The sequence below is a fragment of the Delphinapterus leucas genome, chromosome 16 (genome assembly GCF_059928025.1).
Source record: "Delphinapterus leucas isolate spDelLeu-1000000601 "Yukka" chromosome 16, BTC_Dleu_Yukka2, whole genome shotgun sequence".
Lineage (NCBI taxonomy): Eukaryota > Metazoa > Chordata > Mammalia > Artiodactyla > Monodontidae > Delphinapterus > Delphinapterus leucas.
The window spans coordinates 27,861,547-27,886,145 of NC_143144.1; the positions used below are offsets into that span (position 1 = coordinate 27,861,547).

Sequence of the window (24,599 nt, forward strand, 5' to 3'; positions counted from 1 at the left end):
TGAAATTCTCTGAACTTCTTAGGCATGTAGATTAATGTTTTTATCAAACAGGGGACATTTTCAGACATTATTTTTATATACATAACTTCTGCCTCTTTCTCTCTCTTTTCTCCTAGGACTCTCATTACAATATGTTGGTTGCTCTCCACCAAGATCTCCATTTCAACCAACGACATTGTCAGCCATGGGTCCTTCACCCACTGCTCCAAATTTTGTGAGCCCTCTCTGTGGCAGCAAAGTTGCTGGCCCTCACAGCCCATCCTGCCCTAGAAGAACCACCTCACTGATTAAGCTAAATTAGAGAAGAGGTAGGGGGAGGTGGTTTAGGAGCAGATCTAGGCAAGAATGCCTCAAACTCCATTGTTTTTCATGCATGAATACTTCTCAGTTTGTTGATGCCTTTGGTCAATTTCCAGAGCACTGAAATGGCATTTTGTCAATTTGTCCAGCTTTACAGTTGCTTTTAGGGGGAGAAAATTTGACAACCTCCTCACTCAGACATACCCAGAAATGTTTCCTCCCCAGTATTTTTCATATATTTAAAAAATTATGATTATATATTTTTAAAAAGTTGTGATCATAGTGGATGCAGTTTTATATCCTTTTTCATTTAACAGACTATCACATGCATTGTCTGTTTTTAAAGTTTTCATGAGAATAATTTTTAATATATGCACAATATTCTCCTTCATATGGGTATAATAAAAGTAACAGGCAAAAATGTTTGTGTGTCAACTATATCCCTAGTGCTTTACATATTTTATCTCATTTAATATGTAAAACAATTCTAGGAAACAAACAGTGTCTCCATTTTACTGATGAATAAAGTTAAGAGAAATTTAGTCACTTGCCCAAAGTCAGTAAATGGCAGCCTGTCTGGCAGTTCCAGAATTCAGTCTAGAAACTGCCTGACATCAAAGCCTATAACCTTTCAATTAATATATTGTTTCCCTCAGATTCACCAAAAATATTTTGATATGATTGATACAATAAAGTGCTTTATATTTTAGAAATAGTAGCCATCTTCTGATATGTATTCAAATATTTTTCCCAATTTTTTAGTTATATTATAATTTTGTTAATGATGGTTTCTTCTATGAATAGGAGATTTTTATTTTTTGGCAATCTAAATCTTTTATATCTTTCATTTGTTTTCAAGCACAGGAAGTCTTCCCTTAATTCATATCTTTAATTAATAGACACTTCTATTTTTATAGACTTCAAATTTAACTTATTTTAATAAACTCACTTGGAATTTATCATGATCTATGCTATATGTAAAATTTTTGCTTTCTTTTTTTCATTTAACTATCTACAAAACATTAATGATTATCTTTTTAATGGATGCATATTCCACCATTTTTATTTACAATAATTTATTAATCCTTTCTCTATTATTAGATATTTAATCTTAATTTTAGTCTTGCTATTATTGATCCCCAAAAGTTTTCATAAATAGGAGGGTTTTGATCCTATTAAATGATTTATTTCAGACAAATCCCTATAAGTTTGATTTCTGATTCAAAGGATACTTATATAGAGTTTATTACTCAGTTGGTTTTCAAATAGCTGATGGATCTTTCATGACTCTGTTATTGAGAAATACTTGTCCTAATAATGATAAAATAGTAATACGTTTTTGTTGTTATTACTGTTGTGTTTTACAAAGCCTCACTTTCTCCTAAGAAGAAACAAGATAAAGTTGATTTTTTGCTTAAATAAATAAATAAATAATGTGTATTTAAACATTTTAACATCTGAAAATTGCAAGAACTATATTATAGCTCATTAATCAGTACATATATTTAAGTTTTTGCATACTTAACACACAATACTTCATTATTTGGAAGATTTTCTTTCCAACTTTATTGAGGTAAAGTTGAAATACAGGCTTACTCTGGAGTTATTACAAGTTTGGTTCCAGACCACCTCAATAAAGCAAATAACTGCAATAAAGCAAATAATGGTTATCTTGGTTTCCCAGTACACATAAAAGTTATGCTTACACTATACTGTAATCTATTAAGTGTACAATAGCAGTGTCTTACAAAACAATGTACAGGGACTTCCCTGGCGGCACGGTGGTTAAGAATCCACCTGCCAATGCAGGGGACATGGGTTTGAGCCCTGGCCCGGGAAGATCCCACATGCCATGAACAACTAAGCCCACGTACCACAACTACTGAGGCTGTGCTCTAGAGCCTGCGAGCCACAACTATTGAGCCCGCATGCCACAACTACTGAAGCCCACGCGCCTAGAGCCTGTGCTCAGCAACAAGAGAAGTCACCGCCACAATGAACAGTAGTCCCCGCTCGCCACAACTAGAGAAAGCCGGCACACAGCAGCGAAGACTCAATGCAGCCAAAAGTTAAAAAAAAAAAAGTAAAGATCTTAATTTAAAAATACTTTATTGCTAAAAAAAGGCCAAAATGATTACACTAGTGACAACACAGATCCCAGATCACAATAACAAATATAACAATAATGATAATGTTTGAAATATTGTGAGAATTAACAACATGCGACACAGAGACACAAAGTGAGCAGATGCTGTTGGAAAAATATCACGCATAGACTTGCTCATCTCAGGGTTGCCGCAAACCTTCAATTTGTTAAAAAAAAATGCAATATCTGTGAAGAGTAATAAAGCAAAGGGCAATAAAATGAGGTATGCCTGTATAATAAATTACATATTTAAAGTATACAATTTGATCAATTTTGACATGTGTATACACATGTGAAGCCATTACTGCAATTAGAATAACCAGTATTTCCATCATCCTTAAAACTTACCTCATATTTCTTGTGTAGTCCATTCTTCCCTCTATCCCTATTCCCAAGCAACCACTGATCTGCTTTCTGCCACTACTTTCTGATAATTGTATTTCATTGGCATTATACAGCATGTACTCTCTTTCGTCTGGTTTCTTTCATTTATCATAATGCATTTGAGATCCATCCATGTTGCACGTGTTAATAGCTCATTCCTTTTTATTGCTGAGTAGTATTCCATTGTATGGCTATACCATATAATTTGTTTTTCTGTTCACCTATTGATGGAGATTTGGGTTGTTTCCAGTTTTTGGATTTCATTATCCTAAAGTTTTTAAGGTTCAAGGGCAGAAGACTTCAAGGTTCCATATTTAACATCCCAGTATACCAGCTGGTTCCAAATATCAATTGCAAAGCTATGTGTGCTAAAGATGTAGGTAAACACATACATAAGAATAAGTTAGGATGATACCTTCTCTTCAAATTTTTCTTACCTTTTCATAGACTGTGCTACCTAAGTAAGGGTAAACATGAAAAGCTCCCCGAATCCTCTTCACACCTGGATACAGCAATGGCACCATATTAACATAAGCCACACCATGAAATGAAAGCCGACCTTCATCATCAGTCTAAAGGAATAAAAACAGAGAGCTGTTAGCGCTACAGAGTAATGTAGCTAAAGTATGGAAGTCTGACTTAGCAGTTCAAAGACCTGGCTTTAGGACTAGCTGAGCTACTTGATTTGGGTCAGTTACGTAGACATTTTGGGTCTCCACTCATTTATCTATTTATTTATAATTGGGTTTAAAAACACCATGATCTCTGAGATAGCGTATACTAACACTATGAATAGTAAAGATAATAGTTGGATCAACACATATGCAAACTAATTACTAATATATATTCAACCAAAATGTCAATTTCACCATGTTGCTTCTTAGGAAAAAGTGAAGCTTTGCAAAAATCAGTAATAACAACAAAAGCTTAAAAGAAAACAGATTGTGGCCTTAGCTTTAGTTCACAGATTCACATGAATGAGAGGGGCCTTACAAATCATCTGCATCAGTGACGACAAATAGGATTTAACTTATGCTTAAATTCTAACCAATTAGTGGAGGTGTTTTAGAATACTGTGTTGAGAAAGATTCTGTGTCCTTATTTGGGTTCAAAAGAAAAGAATGCTTTGATTGATCAGTAATATCTGCCACGGATGAAGGAGGATGACTGACAGTCTGCTGTCATGTATTTGCCAACCTTAATCTCATCTAAATTCTCATTACAAAGATGAAGAACATGTCAGTAAATATATTTTAACATAATTTTTAATGGTTGTATGGTTTGCCATAGAAAACTTTCATAAGGAAAAAAATCAGTGAAAGAAAGTTTAGTGAAAGAAAAAAATCAGTTTAGTGAAAGAAAACACATTTAATTTCTACAAGGTTAAAAGTAATCTCTTTGAGGGCCTGGTGGTCCAGTTGTTAAGACTCGCCTCCCAATGCAGGGGGTGAGGGTTCGATCCCTGGTTGGGGAGCTAAGATCCCACATGCCTAGTGGCCAAAAAACCAAAACATAAAAAAAGAAGCAATATTGTAACAAATTCAATAAAGATGTTAAAAATGGTCCACATCAAAAAAAATCTTTAAAAAAAAAAGTAATCTCTTTGATTTAGCTGATTATAACAATAATTAGAAATTAGATTAAAAGCCCTATCTTCATGTGATAACATTATGTTGCTTGAAATCTAAGGAATGTTAGCCAATGCATATTATATATTACAAAGATACCAAAACCAGACAAAGATATCACAAGAAAAGAGAATTACAGGCCAATATCCCTGATGAGCATAAATGCCAAAATCCTCAACAAAATATTAGCAAACCGAATTCAACAATACATTAAAAGAATCGTACACCATGATCAAGTGGGATTTACCTCAGGGATGCAAGGATGGGTTAATATCCACAAATCAATCAATGTGATATACCACATTAACAAAACTAAAGAATAACAATAATATGATCACCTCAATAGATGCATAAAAAGCATTTGACAAAATTCAACATCCATTTATGATAAAAACTCTCAACAAACTGGGTATAGAGGGAACATACCTCAACATAATATAGGCCATATATGACAAATCTAAAGCCAACATCATACTCAAAGGTGAAAAGCTGAAAGCATTTCCTCTGAGATTGGGAACAAGGCAAGGATGCCCACTCTTTTTTTTTTTTTAACATTTATTTTTATTTATTTGTTGATTTATTTATTTATTTTTGGCTGCATTGAGTCTTCGTTGCTCTGTACGGGCTTTTCTCTAGTTGCAGCGAGTAGGGGCTACTCTTTGTTGCGGTGCGCCAGCTTCTCATTGCAGTGGCTTCTCTTGTTGCAGAGCACGGGCTCTAGGCATGTGGGCTTCAGTAGTTGTGGCACGCAGGCTCAGTAGTTGTGGTTAGCAGGCTCTAGAGCACAGGTTCAGGAGTTGTGGCGCATGGGCTTAGTTGCTCCGTGGCATGTGGGAGTTTCCCAGACCAGGGCTCAAACCCGTGTCCCCTGCATTGGCAGATGGATTCTTAACTACTGCATCCCAGGGAAGTCCCAAGGATGCCCACTCTTACCACTTTTATTCAACATAGTATTAGAAGTCCTAGCCACAGCAATCAGACAACAAAAAGAAATAAAAGGAAAACTGGAAAGGAGAAAGTAAAACTGTCATTGCAGACAACATGATATTGTATATAGAAAATCCTAAAGACACCATCCAAAAGCTACTAGAATAAATGAATTCAATAAATTTGCAGGGTACAAAATTAACATACAGAAATAAGTTGCATTTATATATACTAACAACAAATTAGCAGAAAGAGAAATTAACAAAACATTCCCACTTTAAAATGCATCACTGGGATTTCCCTGGTGGCGCAATGGTTAAGAATCCACCTGCCAATTCAGGGGACACGGGTTCAGTCCCTGGTCCGGGAAGATCCCACATGCCATGGAGCAACTAAGCCCATGTGCCACAACTAAAAATCCTGCATGAAGAAACTAAAACATGCCGCAGTGAAGATCCCATGTGCTGCAACTAAGACCCGGTGCAGCCTAAATAAATAAATAAATATTTTAAAAAATAATAAATGTTTTTGCACAGTGAAAGAAACTACGAACAAAATGAAAAGGCCACTTACTGAATGGGAAAAAATATTTGCAAACTATATATCTAAAAAGGGGTTAATATCCAAAGAACTCATACAACATCAAAAAAAAACAAACAACTTGATTTAAAAATGGGCAGAAGACCTTAATAGACATTTTTCCAAAGAAGGCATACAGATGACCAACAGACACATGAAAAGATGCCCAACATCACTAACAATCAGGGAAATGCAAATCAAAACCACAATGAAATACCACCTCACACCTGTCAGAATAGCTACCATCAAAAGACAACAGAGAAGCACTGGCGAGGATGTGGAGAAAGGGGAAGACTCATGTACTGTTGGTAGGATTGTAAATTGGTGAGATCCTATGGAAAACACTACAGAGGTTCCACAGAAAATTATAAATAGACCTGCCATATGATCTAGCAATTTCACCTTGGGGCATTTACCCAAAGAAAACAAGAACATGAACTTGAAAAGATATATGCACTCCAATGTTCACTGCAGCATTATTTAAAATAGATATGGAAGCAACCTAGTTGTCCATCAAAAGATAAATGAAGATGTGGTGTGTATATATATACACAATGGAATATTACTTAGCCATAAAAATTGAAATCTTGCCATTTGTGACAACATGGATAGATCTAGACAGTATTATGTTAAGTGAAATAAGTCAGACAGAGAAAGATAAATACCACGTCATCTCACTTATACATGGAATCAAAAAAAAAGAATAAAACAAAACAAAAACAGACTCATAGATACAGAGAAAAACGGGTGGTTGCTGGAAGGGGTGGGAGAAACAGATGAAGCAGATTAAGAGGTACAAACCACCAGTTATATAACAAATAAGTTACAGAGATATAATATACAGCATAAGGAACATGGTCAATAATATTGTAATAACTTTGTATGGGGACACTTATCATGGTGAACACTTCATAATGTTTGCAAGTGTCAAATCATTATGCAGTACACCTGAAACTAATAATATTGTGCAACAACTATATTTCAAGTTTTAAAAAAGACTTTTTGCAGGGGACATTTCTTAGGCTATTTCCCATGGTTTTATTCTTCAGCATGATAGGAAGCAACTGTTGGCATAGTAAGTGGGATGAACTGGAAACATAGTCATTTGGACAAATGCATTTATTTTTATCATAAACAAACAAACAAAATACAGTAGAGAACTTTTCTAGGCTCATCAAAGCTGTATCTTTTCAGAATAGTAGTACATCTATGAATCCTATTACTCTAATTAGTGGGCTAAACAATTTAAGTAGGTAAGTCTAAAATAAATTTAGAAAGATGTAGTAGGTTGAACCATATTGCCAATATTTAACTACTTTTGATGTATTAAAAGGCTATTTGGGGGCTTCCCTGGTGGTTCAGTGGTTAAGAATCTGCCTGCCAATGCAGGGGACACAGGTTCGAGCCCTGGTCCGGGAAGATCCCACATGCCGTGGAGCAACTAAACCCGTGAGCCACAACTACTGAGCCTGAGCTCTAGAGCCCGCGAGCCGCAGCTACTGAGCCCGCGTGCCTAGAGCCCATGCTCTGCAACAAAAGAAGCCACCACAATGAGAAGTCTGCGCACTGCAACAAACAGTAGCCCCCACTTTCCGCAACTAGAGAAAGCCCGCACACAGCAACGAAGACCCAATGCAGCCAAAAATAAATAAATTAAATAAATAAATTTTTTAAAAAAGAAAAGCATTTAAAAAAGGCTATTTTTCATGGTTTTACCCATGTTAAAACTATAATAAAGAGCTAGAGGGAAACAGGATATCTGAGAATAAAGCCTAAATAATTGTTAGTGGACAATAGGGAACTAGGGTTACCAGTCATCCTGATTTGCCAGGAACAAGGGAGTTTCCTGGGATATGAGACTTTCAGCACTAAAACCGAGAAACTATTAAGCAAATCAGGATGAGCTGGTCACCCTAGGGAGCAGCCACACAGTTCATATTATCCTTTGGTATCAGAATTAGAAGCAGAAAAACAGGTTGGGTCTGACCCAGCATTTCTTATATAAATATTTTTAAGTAAACTAATTTACCTTCTCAAATTTAGCAGATTTCCCTTTGGGTACAGTAACCAGAGGAACCCTTGTGATCTCTACAGGCCAAAATCGGCAATCAGCAATTCGCTTCTGAAAACTGCAGATCAAAAATCAGCCCATTAGCATTACATGCAAAATGGGGTTAGTATAATTTAGGTCAAAAGGAAGTATTCCTCTCTTAAAAAGTAATGGAATGCACATATGTAAAAATTCTTATTAGGCGTGTGGGCTTTTAAAACCTTCTCATAGGGCTTCCCTGGTGGCGCAGTGGTTGAGAGACCGCCTGCCGATGCAGGGGACACAGGTTCATGCCCCGGTCCGGGAAGATCCCACATGCCGCGGAGCGGCTGGGCCCGTGAGCCATGGCCGCTGAGCCTGCGCGTCCGGAGCCTGTGCTCCGCAACGGCAGGGGCCATGACGGTGAGAGGCCCGCGTACCGCAAAAACAAAACAAAACAAAAAAACCTTCTCATAGCAATAAAATTCCCAAAATAATTACACTATACTGCTAGCAGAAGCAAATTGTATATTTTTGAGAGCAGTTTGACAACATGAATCAAAAGTCTTTAAAATGTTCATAGCCTTTGACCCACAAATTCCACTTCTAGTGATTTATTCTAAAGAAATAATCAGACAAGTATGCAAATAGTATAAAGTACATTTATTTCTACTGTGAAAATAATCATAGTAAGACTTCCATTGTCAGCTCAAACACATAAAGAGCTTGGAAGCTATCACTCCTGTCCTCACAACAAGAAAAGAGCTGGTCAGGGACTTCCCTGGTGGTCCAGTGGTTAAGAATTCACCTTCCAATGCAGGTGATGAGGGTTCGATCCCTGGTGGAGGAACTAAGATCCCACATGCCACAGGGCAACTAAGCCCGTGCACCACAACTACTGAGCCTGCGCACTCTGGAGCCCTAGCGCCACAACTAGAGAGACTGTGCGCAGCAACTACTGAGCCCGCGCACCACAACTAGAGAGAAGCCCACACGCCGCAACAAAGAGCCTGCGTGCCTCAACTAAGACCCAATGCAGCCAAACAAATAAATTAATTAAAAAAATAAAGGCATATGTAAGAAAAAAGCTGGTCAAACTGAAAATCAATGACTTTTCTTAGGTCCATCTAAGAATTAAGTTCACAGGGCAAATTGCCACCTGGAAGTTTAGAGAAACAGGCAAGTACAGAGAATCACAGCTGAGATCAGCTTACAGGCATCAGAAGCCATTAGAGCCAGTAACTGGTAGAAACACTTTAATGATAATTTTGAAAGATTGTTGGAGGCTGAGCGTGAACTCACCAGAAAGTTAAAAACTCCTGGGTGCCCAGTCTTAGGGGGTCCCCACACGTTCTTGGGTTTTAAATCAAGGAGCTCCATCAGACTCTCATTGTGAAAGCAAGAGAATAGCCTTAGGCAGGGAGAAAGGAAAGATAACCATATTAAAATATGTCCAGAGTATTCTCCATAACAAAGGCCTGCTCTGTAAGGGAAACTACTTCACCAGAGTTTTATCTGACCCAGGGAAAGGGCAATTAGACAACTCCAGTCCTATTTAGCCTTCCTGTCTCACACGAAGAGAGGAAGAAAAAAAGACTATTACCCACTTATGAAGTCACAACCTATGGGCTCAAACCCATTAAAATACTGAGATTTAATCACAGGATTATAGAACACTTCCCTTCCCCAACACCTTACCGCCACACATCAACAGGATCCAGTATAATAACAGTGAATTATAACTGAGAATCTGCAAAACACAAACCCTGTTTAGGAAAGAGCTCTTAGCAAACCCATAGACAACAGGGAAGGAGCAAAAGGACACTGAAGCCTCAAGCATCTACAGCTACAGCAAGTGTTAAACACAGCCTACCTCCCAGCCAGGTTAACATAAAAACTCACAGTAAAAAACCCAATTACCACATTTCTTACTACCCAAAACATAATGTCCAGTTTTCAATAAAAAACTACAAGGAATGGTAAAAGGCAAGAAAAAATACAGTCTGAAGAGACAAGGCTAGCATATGAACTAGACTCAGATATGACACAGATTTTGAAATTACCAGATAGAAAATTTTAAATAACTATGATTAGTATGTTAAGAACTCTAATGGATTAAGCAGACAAAATGCAAGAACAGATGGGTAATGTAAGCAAAGAGATGGAAATTCTAAGAAAGAATCAAAAGGAAATGTTAGAAATCAAAAACACTAAAAAAAAGGAACAATTCTTCTGATGGGCTTATCAACAGACTGGACATAGCTGAGGAAAGACTCAGTGATCTTGAAGCCACTGAGCCAATAAAAACTTCCCAAACTGAAATGGAAAGGGGAAAAAATTTAAAAATCACAACAGAATATCTAAGAACTGTGGGACAATTACAAAAGGTATAACAGGAATACCAGAAGGTGAAGAAAGGGAGAAAGGAGCAAAAGAAATATCTTAAGTCATAATGGCTACACATCTTACCAAATTAATGGCAGATACCACAGATCTAGGAAGCTCAGAGAACACCAAGCACAATAAATACAAAAAAAAAAACTACACCTAGGTATATCATATTCAAACTGCAGAAAACCAAAGAGAAAGAGAAAATCTTGGAAGAAGTCAGAGAAAAAACACCTCACCTATGGAGGAATAAGGATAAGAATTACATTGGGCTTCCTTTCAGAAATCATGCAAGCAAGAAGAGAGTGGTGTAGAAACAAACCACCAACCTAGAATTCTGTATCTAGTGGAATTATCCTTCAAAGATGAAGGAAAAATACTTTCTGAGTCAAACAAAAATGGAAGGAATTTGTGGCCAGTAGACCTGCCGTGCAAGAAATGCTAAAAGTTGGGGACTTCCCTGGTGGCGCAGTGGTTGGAAGTCCGCCTGCCGATGCAGGGGACACGGGTTTGAGCCCTGGTCTGGGAAGATCCCACATGCCACAGAGCACCTAAGCCCGTGCGCCACAACTACTGAGCCACGTGCCACAACTACTGAAGCCCGCATGCCTAGAGCCCGTGCTCCCCAGCAAGAGAAGCCACGACAATGAGAAGCCCACGCACTGCAATGAAGAGTAGCCCCCGCTCGCCGCAACTAGAGAAAGCCTGCACACACAACAAAGACCCAACACAGCCAAAAATGAAAACAAATAAATTTAATTTTTTTAAATGCCTATTAAAAAAAAAAGAAATGCTAAAAGTCTTCAGAGAAAAGGAAATGATGTGGGCCAGAAACGTGGATCTACATAAAGAAAGGAAGAAAATCAGAGAATGAAACAGATTAAAGTAAAATAAACTAAAATTTTTTCTTATTTTTAATTAGTCAAATAGATAACTGTTCAAAGTAATAATAGTAACAATGTATCTTTAATAACATATCAGCAAATCAAATCCAACAATGTACATTAATATTATATACTACTGTCAAATTGGGTATATAGGAACTCTGAAATATCTGATCAATTTTTCTGTAATCCTAAAACTGTTCTAAAAAATAGTCTATTATTTGAAAAAACAGAGATTTTCATTCAGATTATACATATATTGATAATCCTCTATTTCTCACCTCTCCCTAACCTCCAGGTCACTGTGACAGAGACCGATAGTTACCCACACAAAACTGTGTCATGTTCTGCTTTAGTATATAAATCCTGATCTAGTCTGGGTGACAATGTGTCCAACAAAACCATTATTTCCTAAGCCTCTTTTGCATCGAGAGATGGCCAATGAGATGTAAACAGGGGTTGTCAGATTCCAGGAAGGTTCTATAAGAGGGGCTAATACAGCCAGCATGTGTCCTTTTTTAATCCATAAGCACTCCCCTCTTCCAACATTCTGACAGGAATGTGAAAGTGCAGGCTGGAGCTCCAATAGCCATCTTAAACCATGAGACAACCTTGTGGATGGAACGTACATGTTAAAGAAGGTAGAGCAAAGAGAAAGATTGAGCCTGGATATCTAATAATACTGTAGAGCCACCACACATACCAGCTCCGAACGAAACAAGAATCCCCCATGGTTAAGCTACCATCACTAGAAGCCTGCTATTAGCAGATGTGGTGGAAGAGAACCTCAAGATCACCTTAACTCAAATATAAATAAACAAAAGTAACATTTCTTCCCACCTACATCTTTGTTGGTTAGACATATTCCCTCCCTCTTCCTACCTGATCACTGCAGGAGGATCAAGGTAGCAGCGACTTTCCAAGTCCCAAGTAATCCTTTTCTTCATGCACTCTGCTTGGTTCCTAAATTCCCTGTCCTATAAAATCATAAGACAGAGACTTTTACTCTCTCAGTATGCCATGGTTGTCTCCTGCTCCATCTGTGGGGCATTCTTTTAATGGATTTGGTCACAATACTTTTATTACTACTACTAATACTACTATAAGTATGACTACTACTGAAAATACTACCACCATCTTAAATTTTAGGGTACTTTACTATTAATACAGTATATAAAATAAAATACTTATATCAATCTAATACTAACTGCCAAATATTCACTCACATAACCTTAATCAGTGATTCTCAACCGTGGATGCATATTAGAATTATCTGGGAGCTGATAAAAAAAAATCAAAAACTGGGCATTGGTATTATTTTAAAAGTAAATTCTTATGTAATTGATCTGGGTTAGAGCTTGGCCATGGGTACTATTTTAAAAGCTTTCCAGGTGACTGTGATGAGCAACCAGGGTTGAGAACTAGTTATCTAAATTAAAATGCAATATAAAATCTAAATATCTAAAATAAAATATCTGATCTAAATGAAAACATTAATGTAAGAAGAGCATGAATTTTTAGTAATCACAATGATGAGAAAAGACACTGCACAATGTTTTTAAAATATTGCTAGCCTTATCTCTATTTAAAATATTTAGAATCAGATACTGAAAGTAATTCAACCACTCATTGTAAAATTACTTTATTGAATGTTTCCACTAATGATTATCAGCTCATTCAAAATATATTTGCAAATGTGTTTACAGCATTTTCTATGCTCTTGACAAACATAGGTTGTAGAAAAATGTGAAGTAAGAGTGAAAGAGAAAGAAAGAAAGAAAGAAAGAGGGAGGGAAGGAACAAAAAGAAAATAATTTCAACAACTGAAATGTTCACCAACAGGAGACTGGTTAAGCAAGTTAAAGTATGTCTATACTTTAAAAAAAGTATATCATAAAGCAAGTGTTAGCGCAAGTTCGTGTGCCGAATGCACAGCGAGGCCAAACAAACCAAAATGCTGGAGTTTGGAGCAGAGAAAAAAAGGTTTATTTCAGGGCCATGCAAGGATACAGGTGGCTTATGCCATAAAAACCCCAAGCTTTCTGAAGAGTTTCAGCAAAAATTTTTAAAAGCCCAGTGTGGGGGGGGCAGGGGCGTCGCAAGGTATGTGATCAGCTCATGCACAATTCTCTAATTGGCTGATGGTGAGGGAACAGGGTGGTGTCACAGGGGTTAACATTTTCAGTACTTAGGCTCCAGGAGGCCTGGGCCTATGTGCTCATGGTCATCTTCCATTTGGTGGGGGGTTTTCACATCTGTAAAACAGCTCAGGAAATGTGCATCAAATATTATTATCTAGGTACTTCAGAGAGGAGCTAAAGCAGAGGATTTGGGGGAAAGGCCTGTCCCCAGAAGGTCCCATAGGGTCCTGCTCTGTTATACAAGTACAAATAAAGAAAGAAAAAGAATGTGGAAGAAATCTCCAAGATACACTATAAAGCGAAAAAAGCAAGTTGCAGAAGTGTGTGAGTATGCCACCATTTGTGAAAAAAGAAAATGACAGGGAAAGAATACGTGTAGGTATACGTGTGTATGAGTATGTGAAGAAAAAACACATTTTCCCTACTTCCAATATGATTAAGCACTTTATATAAACTCAATTAAAAAGAAATAAATAAACATTTCACACTTGAGATAAAGCAAAAATAGCAGAGTCTTCTTGACAGGTTCTAGATCTCAAAACAGCAAGACTTTGAATACTTCCTATAAATCTGGACTCCCTAAAGAAAAACAATTTGATCCCTGACTTTTACTACACTGATGTCTTTGAGCCAGTCTTTCTGAAATCTGACTCCCTTGCATCCTTTTCGAGGAAACTTTACTTTTCTAAATGTTTTTGCTTCTGAGTCTTCTTTTGACTATTTACTTTTGCTTTTATATGCGTAAAAATGTAACCAGAAGGAAACACAAGAAACTATAACAAAGGTTAACTACCAGGGTGATGATCTGGGAAGGAATTAGGAAGAAGAGACATGGAGGAGGGGGGAGACTTTAACTGCATATCTCTTAATGTTTTATTTTGACCTGTAACTGTATTATAACCTACTCATAAATAAATAAATTTCAAATAAAATAAAGAATAAATATGAATTAAATCAATGATTTTGTTTGTTGGACTTAAGAAGTCAGGAAATATTTTAATCAGAACTTTATAGATAATTGTTTTATTTTGACATACACTTGTTTTATTTTAAGAGGTGATGGATGTATATGAATTACAGTGATTTACAAACTGTAAACATATGTTTTATCATATGTCAGTGCACTGAGATTATCACCAAACCCGCCTAATTCTCTCACCTCAGGATGGTTGAGTTCCCCTTCTTCTTCCTCATAGGGCCCACCAACGATGAAAGCATCAGGAATGTTATTAGCTCCTGGAGCCAGAATGTTGGCGATAGGCCATTTTTTGGGCCGAGGAACAGGTTCTCTTTCCCCTCCAAGCTTCAGAGTTCCATTCTTGAAGAAAATGGGATAGTCTTTCTACAGAAATAAATACCATGTATCAGGAAATTTTGTGAAAGGCTTTGAAGTGGACAAAAAAAGATTACTGAAGTGTCTTTTCAATGGAATGCCAGGTGTTGTCTAACAGATCCTTCTGTGATTATCTGTTTCTAAAGAGGGGCCTGCGTCCTTCATTGTCTTGCTGCTATTTTATAATTCCATAATTTATAGAAAATTGATAATAATGCAAATTATTCTTGTCCATAGATATGAACATGTATTTTGTCCAGTGGAGATATAACTGATTATTGCACTATGGCTGATAAGTTTTGAATTATTAGCAAATATATTTCAAGATTCCTAGTTGCTTGTATATATGGGTCATTTGTTCAGATTCTCCTTTTTCAAAAATATTTCTTTATTTGGCTGGGTTGAGTCTTATTTGCAGCATGTGGGATCTTCATTGTGGCATGTGGGATCTTTAGTTGTGGCATGAAAACTCTTAGTTGCCACATGTGGGATCTACTTTCCTGACCAGGAATAGAACCCGGGTCCCCTGCACTGGGAGCACAGAGTCTTTACCCACTGGACCACCAGGGAAGTCCCCAGATTCTCCCCTGAACTGGTTTAAACCCTTTATGTCATTTTATATTTATATGAGAGTCATAATGTACCTTTTTAAAACTTATCTTTTAAAAAACAAACAAATCTGACAAAGGGCTAAAAATATAGGCATTTTCATATCTGTAATTTATCTAAAATATACTTGCAATAGAAAATTGATAAAGCTATAAACAGACAATTTATAGAAAGGGAAATTCAAAAATCCAACATTTAAATAAAAACATGCTAAAAATCATTAATAATAAGTGAAATGCACATTAAAACAATGAGATACTATTTTAAACTGTAGATGGGCAAAGTCTGAAAATATTGTGTTGACAGCATTGTGAAGAGAATGGTATGCTTATACATAGTTGATGGAAGTGTAAATTTGTACAACTATGGAAAGCAATTTTGTAGTCTCTTATAAAAAGTAAAATTGGCATAACCTGTAACTCAACTATTCTAGTTCTTTGGGTTAAGTTTTAAAACTTCTGTGAAGGAGGGGCATTTCTAGAATAGCAGAGTAAGAATCTTTGAAAATCTGCTCCTCAAAAAAAAACACAAAAAAACCAATGCCAGCAAAAATTGTCAAAATTAAGGATGCCAAGACCACTCAGGGCTTCCCTGGTGGCGCAGTGGTTAAGAATCTGCCTGCCAATGCAGGGGACACAAGTTAGAGCCCTGGTCTGGGAAGATCCCACATGCCACAGAGCAACTAAGCCCGTGTGCCACAACTACTGAGCCTGCGCTCTAGAGACCGTGAGCCACAACTACTGAGCCCACGTGCCACAACTACTGAGCCCACATGCCACAATACTGAAGCCTGCACACCTAGAGCCCATGCTCACAACAAGAGAAGCCACTGCAATGAGAAGCTCGCTCACCGCAATGAAGAGTAGCCCCCACTCACCACAACTAGAGAAAGCCCACGTGCAGCAACCAAGACCCAATGCAGCCAAAAATAAATAAATAAAATAAATAAATTTATTTTAAAAAAAAGACCATTCAATAGGGACAGGACAGTCTTTTCAACAAATGGTGCTAAGCAGGTGCTAGTTATTCACGTGCAAAAGAATGAAGTTGGTTCTTACCTAACACCATATACAAAAATTAACTCAAAATGGATCAAAGGCCTAAACATAAGAGCTAAAACTATAAAACTCTTACACACAAACACAGGGGGAAAAGCCTTGTGACATCAGATTTGGCAACGATTTCTTGGTTACAACAACAAAAGAAAAAAATGGACAAATTGAACTTCATCAGAATTTAAAATTTGGGGGTATCAAAAGACACTAACCAGGGACTTCCCTGGTGGTCCAGTGGCTAAGACTCCATGCTCCCAATGCAGGGGGCCGGGGTTCGATCCCTGGCCAGGGAACTAGATTCCACATGCTGCAACTAAAGATCCCACACGCCACAACTAAAAGATCTCACATGCGGCAACCTAACGAAGAATTTATGTGCCGCAACTAAGATGCGGCACAGCCAAATAAATAAATTAATTATTTTAAAAAGACACTAAACTTGGGCTTCCCTGGTGGCACAGTGGTTGAGAGTCTGCCTGCCGATGCAGGGGACGCGGGTTCGTGCCCGGTCCGGGAAGATCCCACATGCCGCGGATCGGCTGGGCCCGTGCGCCATGGCTGCTGAGCCTGTGCGTCTGGAGCCTGTGCTCCGCAACGGGAGAGGCCACAACAGTGAGAGGCCCGCGTACCGCAAAAAAAAAAAAAAAAAAAGACACTAACCAGAGTAAAAACGGCAACCAATAGAATGGGAGAAAATATTTGCAAATCACATATCTAATAAGGGAGTAATAGCTAAAATATATAGAGAACTCCTAAAACTCCAACAACAAAATGGCAAACAACCCAATTCAGAAATGGGCGAAGGACTTGAATAGACATTTCCCCAAAGAAGATATACAAATGGCCAATAAGCACGTGAAAAGATGCTCAACATCATTAGTCACCAGGGGGATGCAAATCAAAAACACAAGGAGATGCTACTTCACATCTATTAGGATAGCTCTTATCAAAAAACAGAAAATAACAAGTGTTGGTATATGTGGAGAAATTGGAACCCTTGTGTACTGCAGGTGGGAATATTAAATGGTGAAGGAGAATTGGAGATTTCTATACGAAAAATGTAAAATGGCAATAAAGCAGGTAAGAGTATTAACTAATTACATTTTTTTAGCAAGCAATTTGGAAATCTCAAGAGCCTCAAAAGACCCATACACAAGCATTCTATAGAAATCTGGACTAAGAAAATAACCTGGAATTAAAAGAAAGTTTTGTATAGTAAAGTACATTATATAAAATATATGCATAAAAGTAATCTGTGTAGAAATACTACATCCAGGGCTTCCCTGGCGGTGCAGTGGTTGAGAGTCCGCCTGCTGATGCAGGGGACACGGGTTCGTGCCCCAGTCCGGGAAGATCCCACATGCCGCGGAGCGGCTGAGCCCGTGAGCCATGGCCGCTGAGCCTGCGCGTCCGGAGCCTGTGCTCCGCACTGGGAGGGGCCACAACAGTGAGAGGCCCGCGTACCGCAAAAAAAAAAAAAAGAAATACTACATCCAAAAGTTGTCAGATTTTAAATGTTTTATATATTTTCCATCATAACTATGTATGTATTGATATAAATTATATGTAGTATATATATATACAAGTATATAACATGTAAACTATAAATATTAACATGCATGTATAAAACAGAAGTAAACTTTATGTTTTTGAGCCTAAAATAAATCTCAGCCATTAACAGAGCCTGCTTTGAATGAAATCTTAGAAGGTGAGGAAGAGATGACCATATGAGTGTTTAAATCTCTATAAATATCTTGCTGCAAGTCTTTACCTCTCCAGCTGATGGAACTTGCAGACCAACCATGAAGTTCTGCAGCAGCCCCATTGGAATGAAGGATTCAGGCACAGAGTAGGCAGCCTCCAATGTGACCTTCAGGAGATTGCCTCCTGAGATCTGGGCTGAGGTCAATAAGGGCTCCGCCACAAATACTTTAACTTCAAGACTGCACTGCTGTAAAAGAATAAAATTACACAGACATTTGAAAATGCCAGAGGCCTTCCTTTTTTCACATTATCTCATTTGAACCTCACATCATTGCTCAAGGTAAGAAGGTCAGGTTTAATTATTTCCATACAGAGGATTCAAATAGCTTTTTTTAGGTCCCATGAGTTAGAGATAAAGCCAAGAAGAGAACCTTATCCCTAAGCTAGAGCCCTTCCCTTCTCTTCTTCTATAAGATCTAAGAGAAATCAACAGTACATAGACTGGGACACTGGACCAAGGAAGGCAGATTGAGCCCAGATATCTACCTCTTTCCAGCACAAATCACACGGAATGACAGAAGGATATTAAATGATTATCTTCATATCCAATAAAACAATAATGCTACAATAGCCCTGGAAAACAAGAAATGCCATCACTGGACTACACATTTTTAGGAATCATTGAAAGACAGAAAGCAAATTAAATCAGATCTACCAAAAAAAACCTAGAAGAAACCAATCACATCCTAATATAAGAGAAGGAGAGAATCATAGCAGATGTAGGAGTGAATTGTGGCAGCCCGAAGGTCAGAATCAACAAGAATCAGGAAGGGGCCTACATCAACGGTTAAGTAAGGAGCTGCATTCAGAATAGTTGGGGCAGTTGGGCCTTACTTGTGCAAAACTGAAGACAGCTGTGGTATCTGCTGAGAGTGAGTGTACTTGCACAAGAGTGGCAAAAGCAGTGTCCCAAGAAGCTGCTGATCCCAGGAGGAACTGGGAAACAAAGTCCAGAACACAAACCAGTAACACAGCCTACCAATTCATGCTTCCCCTCCTCCAATGACCAGAGGCAGGTTACCATGCCAGAAAGTGTGTTAGATGCATTCATATACTGTTTAATTTAATTCAACAGGTCATAGTTAAAGAGGCATTTCCATGGTTAAGCCTTCCCTGCATCTACCCCTGGGCAAAGTAACAGATACCTACTCTGTGTCCATATGCCCCAACCCACCATTTAATCACACTGGTCATAACCTCTGATGTGTAGATTATGAACTCCTAAAGTAGGAGTCTGCCTTATTCATCTTTGTTTCCCAGAACCTAGCACTATGTGTGCCTGTGAAAAGAAGGTGCCTGATGAATTGGACTCAACTAAATTTAACCTTAAGAGCAGACAGGCTTGACTGAATATCAGGCTGATATGTTAAGAATTAAAACTCTAATTACCTTAATACCTGATCGAAGAGGTTCCAAGGGCGAGCCTGGCACAGGGTGCAATGGGACCATCGTTTCAAACGAACTCTCTCCTGCGAAAAGAAGGCCAAGTCAAGCCAAAGAAGGAAGGGTTAGGCAGAAATAACTGTGCTCATCTTTCAGTGAATCCCTCAAACTCACTGAGGCTGATTTTTGCACTTCTCTGGAACTAAGTTTTATGAGAAATAAGTTTATTTCTGCTTTTGAGCAAATCACACATCTGACCTTCCAGTAAAGGAAGAAGGTCCACCACAGCTTGACCAAGGATCATGGTCTTCTCCTCTTTCTGTTTCTTTTCCTTTGGTAAAACTTCAGTCATCGTTACTAGAAAAATCAAAACAAAGAAAATGAGAACATGTCTAGCTCACACATCAGATAACCAAGGTGCAACAAACAAAGCATTGTCAGAGAAATTCAAGTTAAGAGAAATGAACTTGAAACTCGGGAAGGCACATTAGTGACTTCCAGTGGAAGATACTGGACCTCCTCAGTGACTTATTAATCTTTTTGCATGCAAATTATTTTTAAAAAGGATTTTTACATCATAATCATGTACACACATATGTATAAACTTACTGATACATATGATTATAACAAAGTTTCATGTAATATTCATCCTTAGCTCAAAATCCTTAGGTATTTTCTATTCTATTTCATGTATAAGAAATAACTGGTCATGACTCCCTCAATCAATTTTAGGAAAGACTAAAAATCATCATCTGGGACTTCCCTGGTGGCCCAGTGGTTAAGAATCCGCATGCCAATGCAGGGGACACGGGTTCGAGCTCCGGGAAGATCCCATATGCCGCAGAGCAACTAAGCCCATGTGCCACAACCACTGAGCCTGCACTCTAGAGCCTGTGAGCCACAACTACTGAGCCCGCATGACACAACTACCGAAGCCTGAGCGTCTAGAGCCTGTACTCTCCAACAAGAGAAGCCACCACAACACGAAGCCCGTGCACCACAACTAAGAGTAGCCCCCGCTCGTCACAACTAGAGAAAGCCCACGTGCAGCAATGAAGACTTAGTGCGGCCAAAAATAAATAAATAAATGAATTTTAAAAATAAAATAAAATAAAGAAGGAACCTGAAAGTCCCTTTTTCCTTTTTTTAAAAAAATATTTATTTATTTGGATGCATTGGGTCTTCGTTGCAGCACGCAATATCTTCATTGTGGCGTGGGGGCTTCTCTCTAGCTGTGGCACGTGGTCTCCAGAGTGTGTGGACTCAGTTGTTGCAGCACACGGGCTTAGCTGCCCCGTGGCATGTGGGATCTTAGTTCCCGACCAGGGATTGAACCCATGTCCCCTGCATTGGAAGGATTCTTAACCACTGGACCACCAGGGAAGTCCCCAGTCCCTATGTTTATTTGTTTTAATTCCATGATTTCTTATGGTACATACTTACACGGTTTAACTTTGTACACATTTTTATCCACGTAGAATTTATTTTGGTGTAATTCTGAGATATTAGTTACATCTTTTTCCAGAGAGCTACCCAGGTGTCCTTACACCATTGATTACATAGACCATCTTTTTCCCTACTGATGTGAAATGTCATCTTAATCAGATGCTAACTTACCAGAAGTACTGGTGACGATCTCTGGACCTGCTAGTCTGTCCTAATAATCTGTAAGTCTCTGCATGCACAAACACCTCATTGTTTTATTATGGTCTTACACTATGTTTTACTCTCATGTAGGATTAATAATCCCTCATTAACTTTTTCAGAAATTCCTGATTATTCTTACTTTAAAAAACTTTTTTCTGCGCACTTCCCTGGTGGTGCAGTGGTTAAGAATCCTCCTGCCAGTGCAGGGAACATGGGTTCGATCCCTGGTCCGGGAAGATACCACATGCCACAGAGCAACTAAGCCCGTGTGCCACAACTACTGAGCCTGCGCTCTAGAGCCTGTGTGCCACAACTACTGAAACCCGTTTGCCTAGAGCCCGTGCCCCGCAACAAGAGAAGCCACTGCAATGAGAAGGACGCGCACCGCAGCAAAGAGTAGCCCCCGCTCGCAGCAACTAGAGAAAGCCCATGTGCAGCAATGAGAACCCAATGCAGCCAAAAATAAATAAATAAAATATAAATTTAAAAAAAAAACTTTTTTCTGTAAGCATTCTATAATTAAAAAAAATAATGTTGGCAGATTTATAGAGATCATGTTAAACTTATAGGTAAACTGAGGGAGAATGACATCTTTGTTATATTGAGCATTCCTGTTTAATATGGTATGCCTTTCCTTTTGTTCCACCTCATACCTCTCAACAGCATTTTCTTTGAATCAGGATCCAAATAAGGTCCACACATTGTGATTAGCTGGTGTCTCTTAAGTCTCCTTCACTCTATTGATGTGTCTTCCATTTCTTTAGGTTTTCTAAATTGTCCATTTTATCAAAGTTTTCATGAGTAATGGCAGAATATTCTTTTTTATGTCTTTTAAAAATTGTTTTAAAATACACATTACATAAAGTTGATCATCCTAACCATTTTTAAGTATCAGTCCAGTGGTACTAAGTATATTCACATTTTTGTGCCACCATCACAGCTATCCATCTCCATAACTCTTTTCACCTTCTAAAATAGAAACTTTATACCTGTCCAACAATAACTCCCCATTTTCCCCTCCCCCTGGAAATCACCAGGATACTTTCTATCCCTATGCATTTGACTACTCTAGGTACCTCATATAAGTGAAATCATACAGTACTTGTCTTTTCATGACTGGCTTATTTCACTTAACATAATGTTCTCAAAGTTCATCCATGGTATAGCATATGTCACACTTTCCTTCCTTTTACGGCTGAACAATATTCTACTGTACGTATATACCACATTTTGCTTATCCATTCATCTGTCAATGGACACGTGGATTGCTTCCACATTTTACCTTTTGTGAATAATGCTCCTATGAACATAAGTGTACATATATCTCTTTGAGACCCTTTCAATTCTTTTGTATGTATTGCCAGAAGTGAAATCGCTGGATCATACGGTCATTCTATTCTTAATTTTTTGAGGAACCACCAGTTCCTACAGTAACCACACCATTTTACAGTTCCACCAAAAGTACACAATGGTTCCGATGTGTCTACATCCTTGCCAACACTTGTTTTCTGTTTCTTTGACAGAAGCCATCTTAATGGGTATGAGATTGTATCTCGTATTTTTGGTTAGCATTTCCCTAATTAGTGATGTTGACTATTTTTTCATGTGTTTACTGGCCATTTGTAGATCATCTTTGGAAAAAAGTCTATTCAAATCCTTTTCCCATTTTTGAATTAGGTTGTTTGGGGTATTTTTGGTATTGAATTTTAGGAGTTCTCTATGTATTCTGGATATTAACCCCCTATCAGATATATGATTTGTAAATATTTTCTCACATTCTGTGGGTTGCCTTTTTACTCTGTGGATAGTGTCTTTTGATGCCCCAAAGTTTTAAATTTTGATGAAGTTCAATTTGTCCATTTTTTTCTTTTGTTACCTGTGCCTTTGCTATCCTATCCAAGAGTCAATGAGAAATCTAATATGATGAAGTTTTGACCTATGTTTTTTTCTAAGTGCTTTATTGTTTTAGAACTTACATTTAGGTCCTTGATCCATTTTTGCATTAAGTTTTGAATGTGGTGTTAGGTAAGAGTCCAACTTCATTCTTTTGCTTGTGGATATCCAGTTTTCCTAGCACTACTAGTTGAAAAGACTTACCCTCCCTATTGAATGGTCTTGGCATCCTTGTCAAAAATCATTTGACCATATATGTTAGGGTTTATTCCTCAGCTCTCTATTCTATTCCACTGTTCTGTATGTCTCAGTTTCTGTCAATATCACCCTGTTTTGATTACTGTAGCTTTGTAGTAGGTTTTGAAAACAAAGTACAAGACCCCCAACTTTGTTCTTTTTTAAGACTGTTTTGGATATTTGGGGTCTCTTAAGATTTCATATGAATTATAGAAAGGTTTTTTTTTTAATTTCTTCAAAAAAATGTCTTTGGAATTTTTATAGGGATTGCACTGAATCTGTAGATCACTTGGAGAAGTACTAACATTTTAACAATATTAAATCTTCCGATCCATGAACATGTGATCTGTTTCAATTTATTTGTGTCATCTTTAATTTCCTTCAGCAATGTTTTGTAGTTTTATATTTATGTAGATATATCTTTCTCTATTCTTTTACTTTTTACCTTACCATATGGTTATATTTTGAGTTTCTTGTATATAGTGTATTTCTTTATCGAATTTGTAATCTCTGTGTCTTGATATATTTAATGTAATTATTAATATATTAGGGCTTAAGTCTGCTGGGTTTTGTTTGGCCCCTCTTTTTCATTTCTCTGTTTTCTTTTCTCAGCCTTTCTCTGGATTACCTGAGCATTCTTTAGAATTCCATTTTTATTTATCTATAATACTTTTGAATATATCTCTTTGTATAGATGTTCTAGTCATTGCTATAGGTATTGCATTATATATATACTATTTATTACAATCTACTGATGTCATCATTTCACTAGTTTGAATGAAGTATAGAAACGTTACCTCCCTTTATGTCCCCTTGCCCTCCCTGTTTATAATTGCCAAAAATACTTTCTCAATATACAGAACCACATCAGATAGTGTTATACTTTGTTTCAAATGTCAAACACAATTTAGAAAACTCAAGGAGAAGGAAAGCTTATTTTATCTGTCCAAATTTTTGCTTACCATATTCTTTCTTCTTTCCTGATGTTTCTAGGTTCTTTCTTTTATCATTCCCTTTCTGTTCAGAGAACTTCCTTCAACCATTCTTTTAGGGTAGGTCTTCTGGTGACAAATTCTTAGTTTTCTTTCATTTGAGAATATCTTGATTTCCACTTCATATCTTTTATTTAGGTATTCCATTCTAGGTGAGCAGTTCTTTTACCACTGTGTAAATATTGTTTCACTTCCTTTGGGCCTCCATGTTTTCTGATGAGAAACTGATACCATTGTAGTTGTTTTCCCCTGCTTTCAATTTTTTTTTTCTGTATCTTCA

The 24,599-nt window shown here is 37.6% G+C and overlaps 2 protein-coding genes across 9 annotated transcripts in view; one reads left to right on the top strand and one right to left on the bottom strand.

The window, feature by feature from the left end:
* The window catches only part of LOC149747241 (uncharacterized), a 67,326-nt gene extending 50,989 nt beyond the window's left edge, over positions 1-16,337 (top strand). For all 8 annotated transcript variants that reach the window (XM_089897675.1, XM_089897676.1, XM_089897679.1 and 5 more), the window contains one exon: positions 117-16,337. In XM_089897675.1, coding sequence (XP_089753801.1) covers positions 117-270 — 154 coding nt within the window. In that variant the 3' untranslated portion in view covers positions 271-16,337. The remainder of the gene's footprint in view (positions 1-116) is intronic.
* Positions 1-24,599, bottom strand: part of CFAP70 (cilia and flagella associated protein 70) — an 89,159-nt gene that overhangs the window by 50,218 nt on the left and 14,342 nt on the right. The window contains exons 3-9 of the mRNA XM_089897683.1: positions 19,809-19,907; positions 19,557-19,636; positions 18,175-18,354; positions 14,566-14,748; positions 12,148-12,242; positions 7,994-8,093; positions 3,268-3,402 (exon numbers count right to left, since the gene is read on the bottom strand). Of these exons, the coding sequence (XP_089753809.1) occupies positions 3,268-3,402; positions 7,994-8,093; positions 12,148-12,242; positions 14,566-14,748; positions 18,175-18,354; positions 19,557-19,636; positions 19,809-19,907 (872 nt within the window). The remainder of the gene's footprint in view (positions 1-3,267; positions 3,403-7,993; positions 8,094-12,147; positions 12,243-14,565; positions 14,749-18,174; positions 18,355-19,556; positions 19,637-19,808; positions 19,908-24,599) is intronic.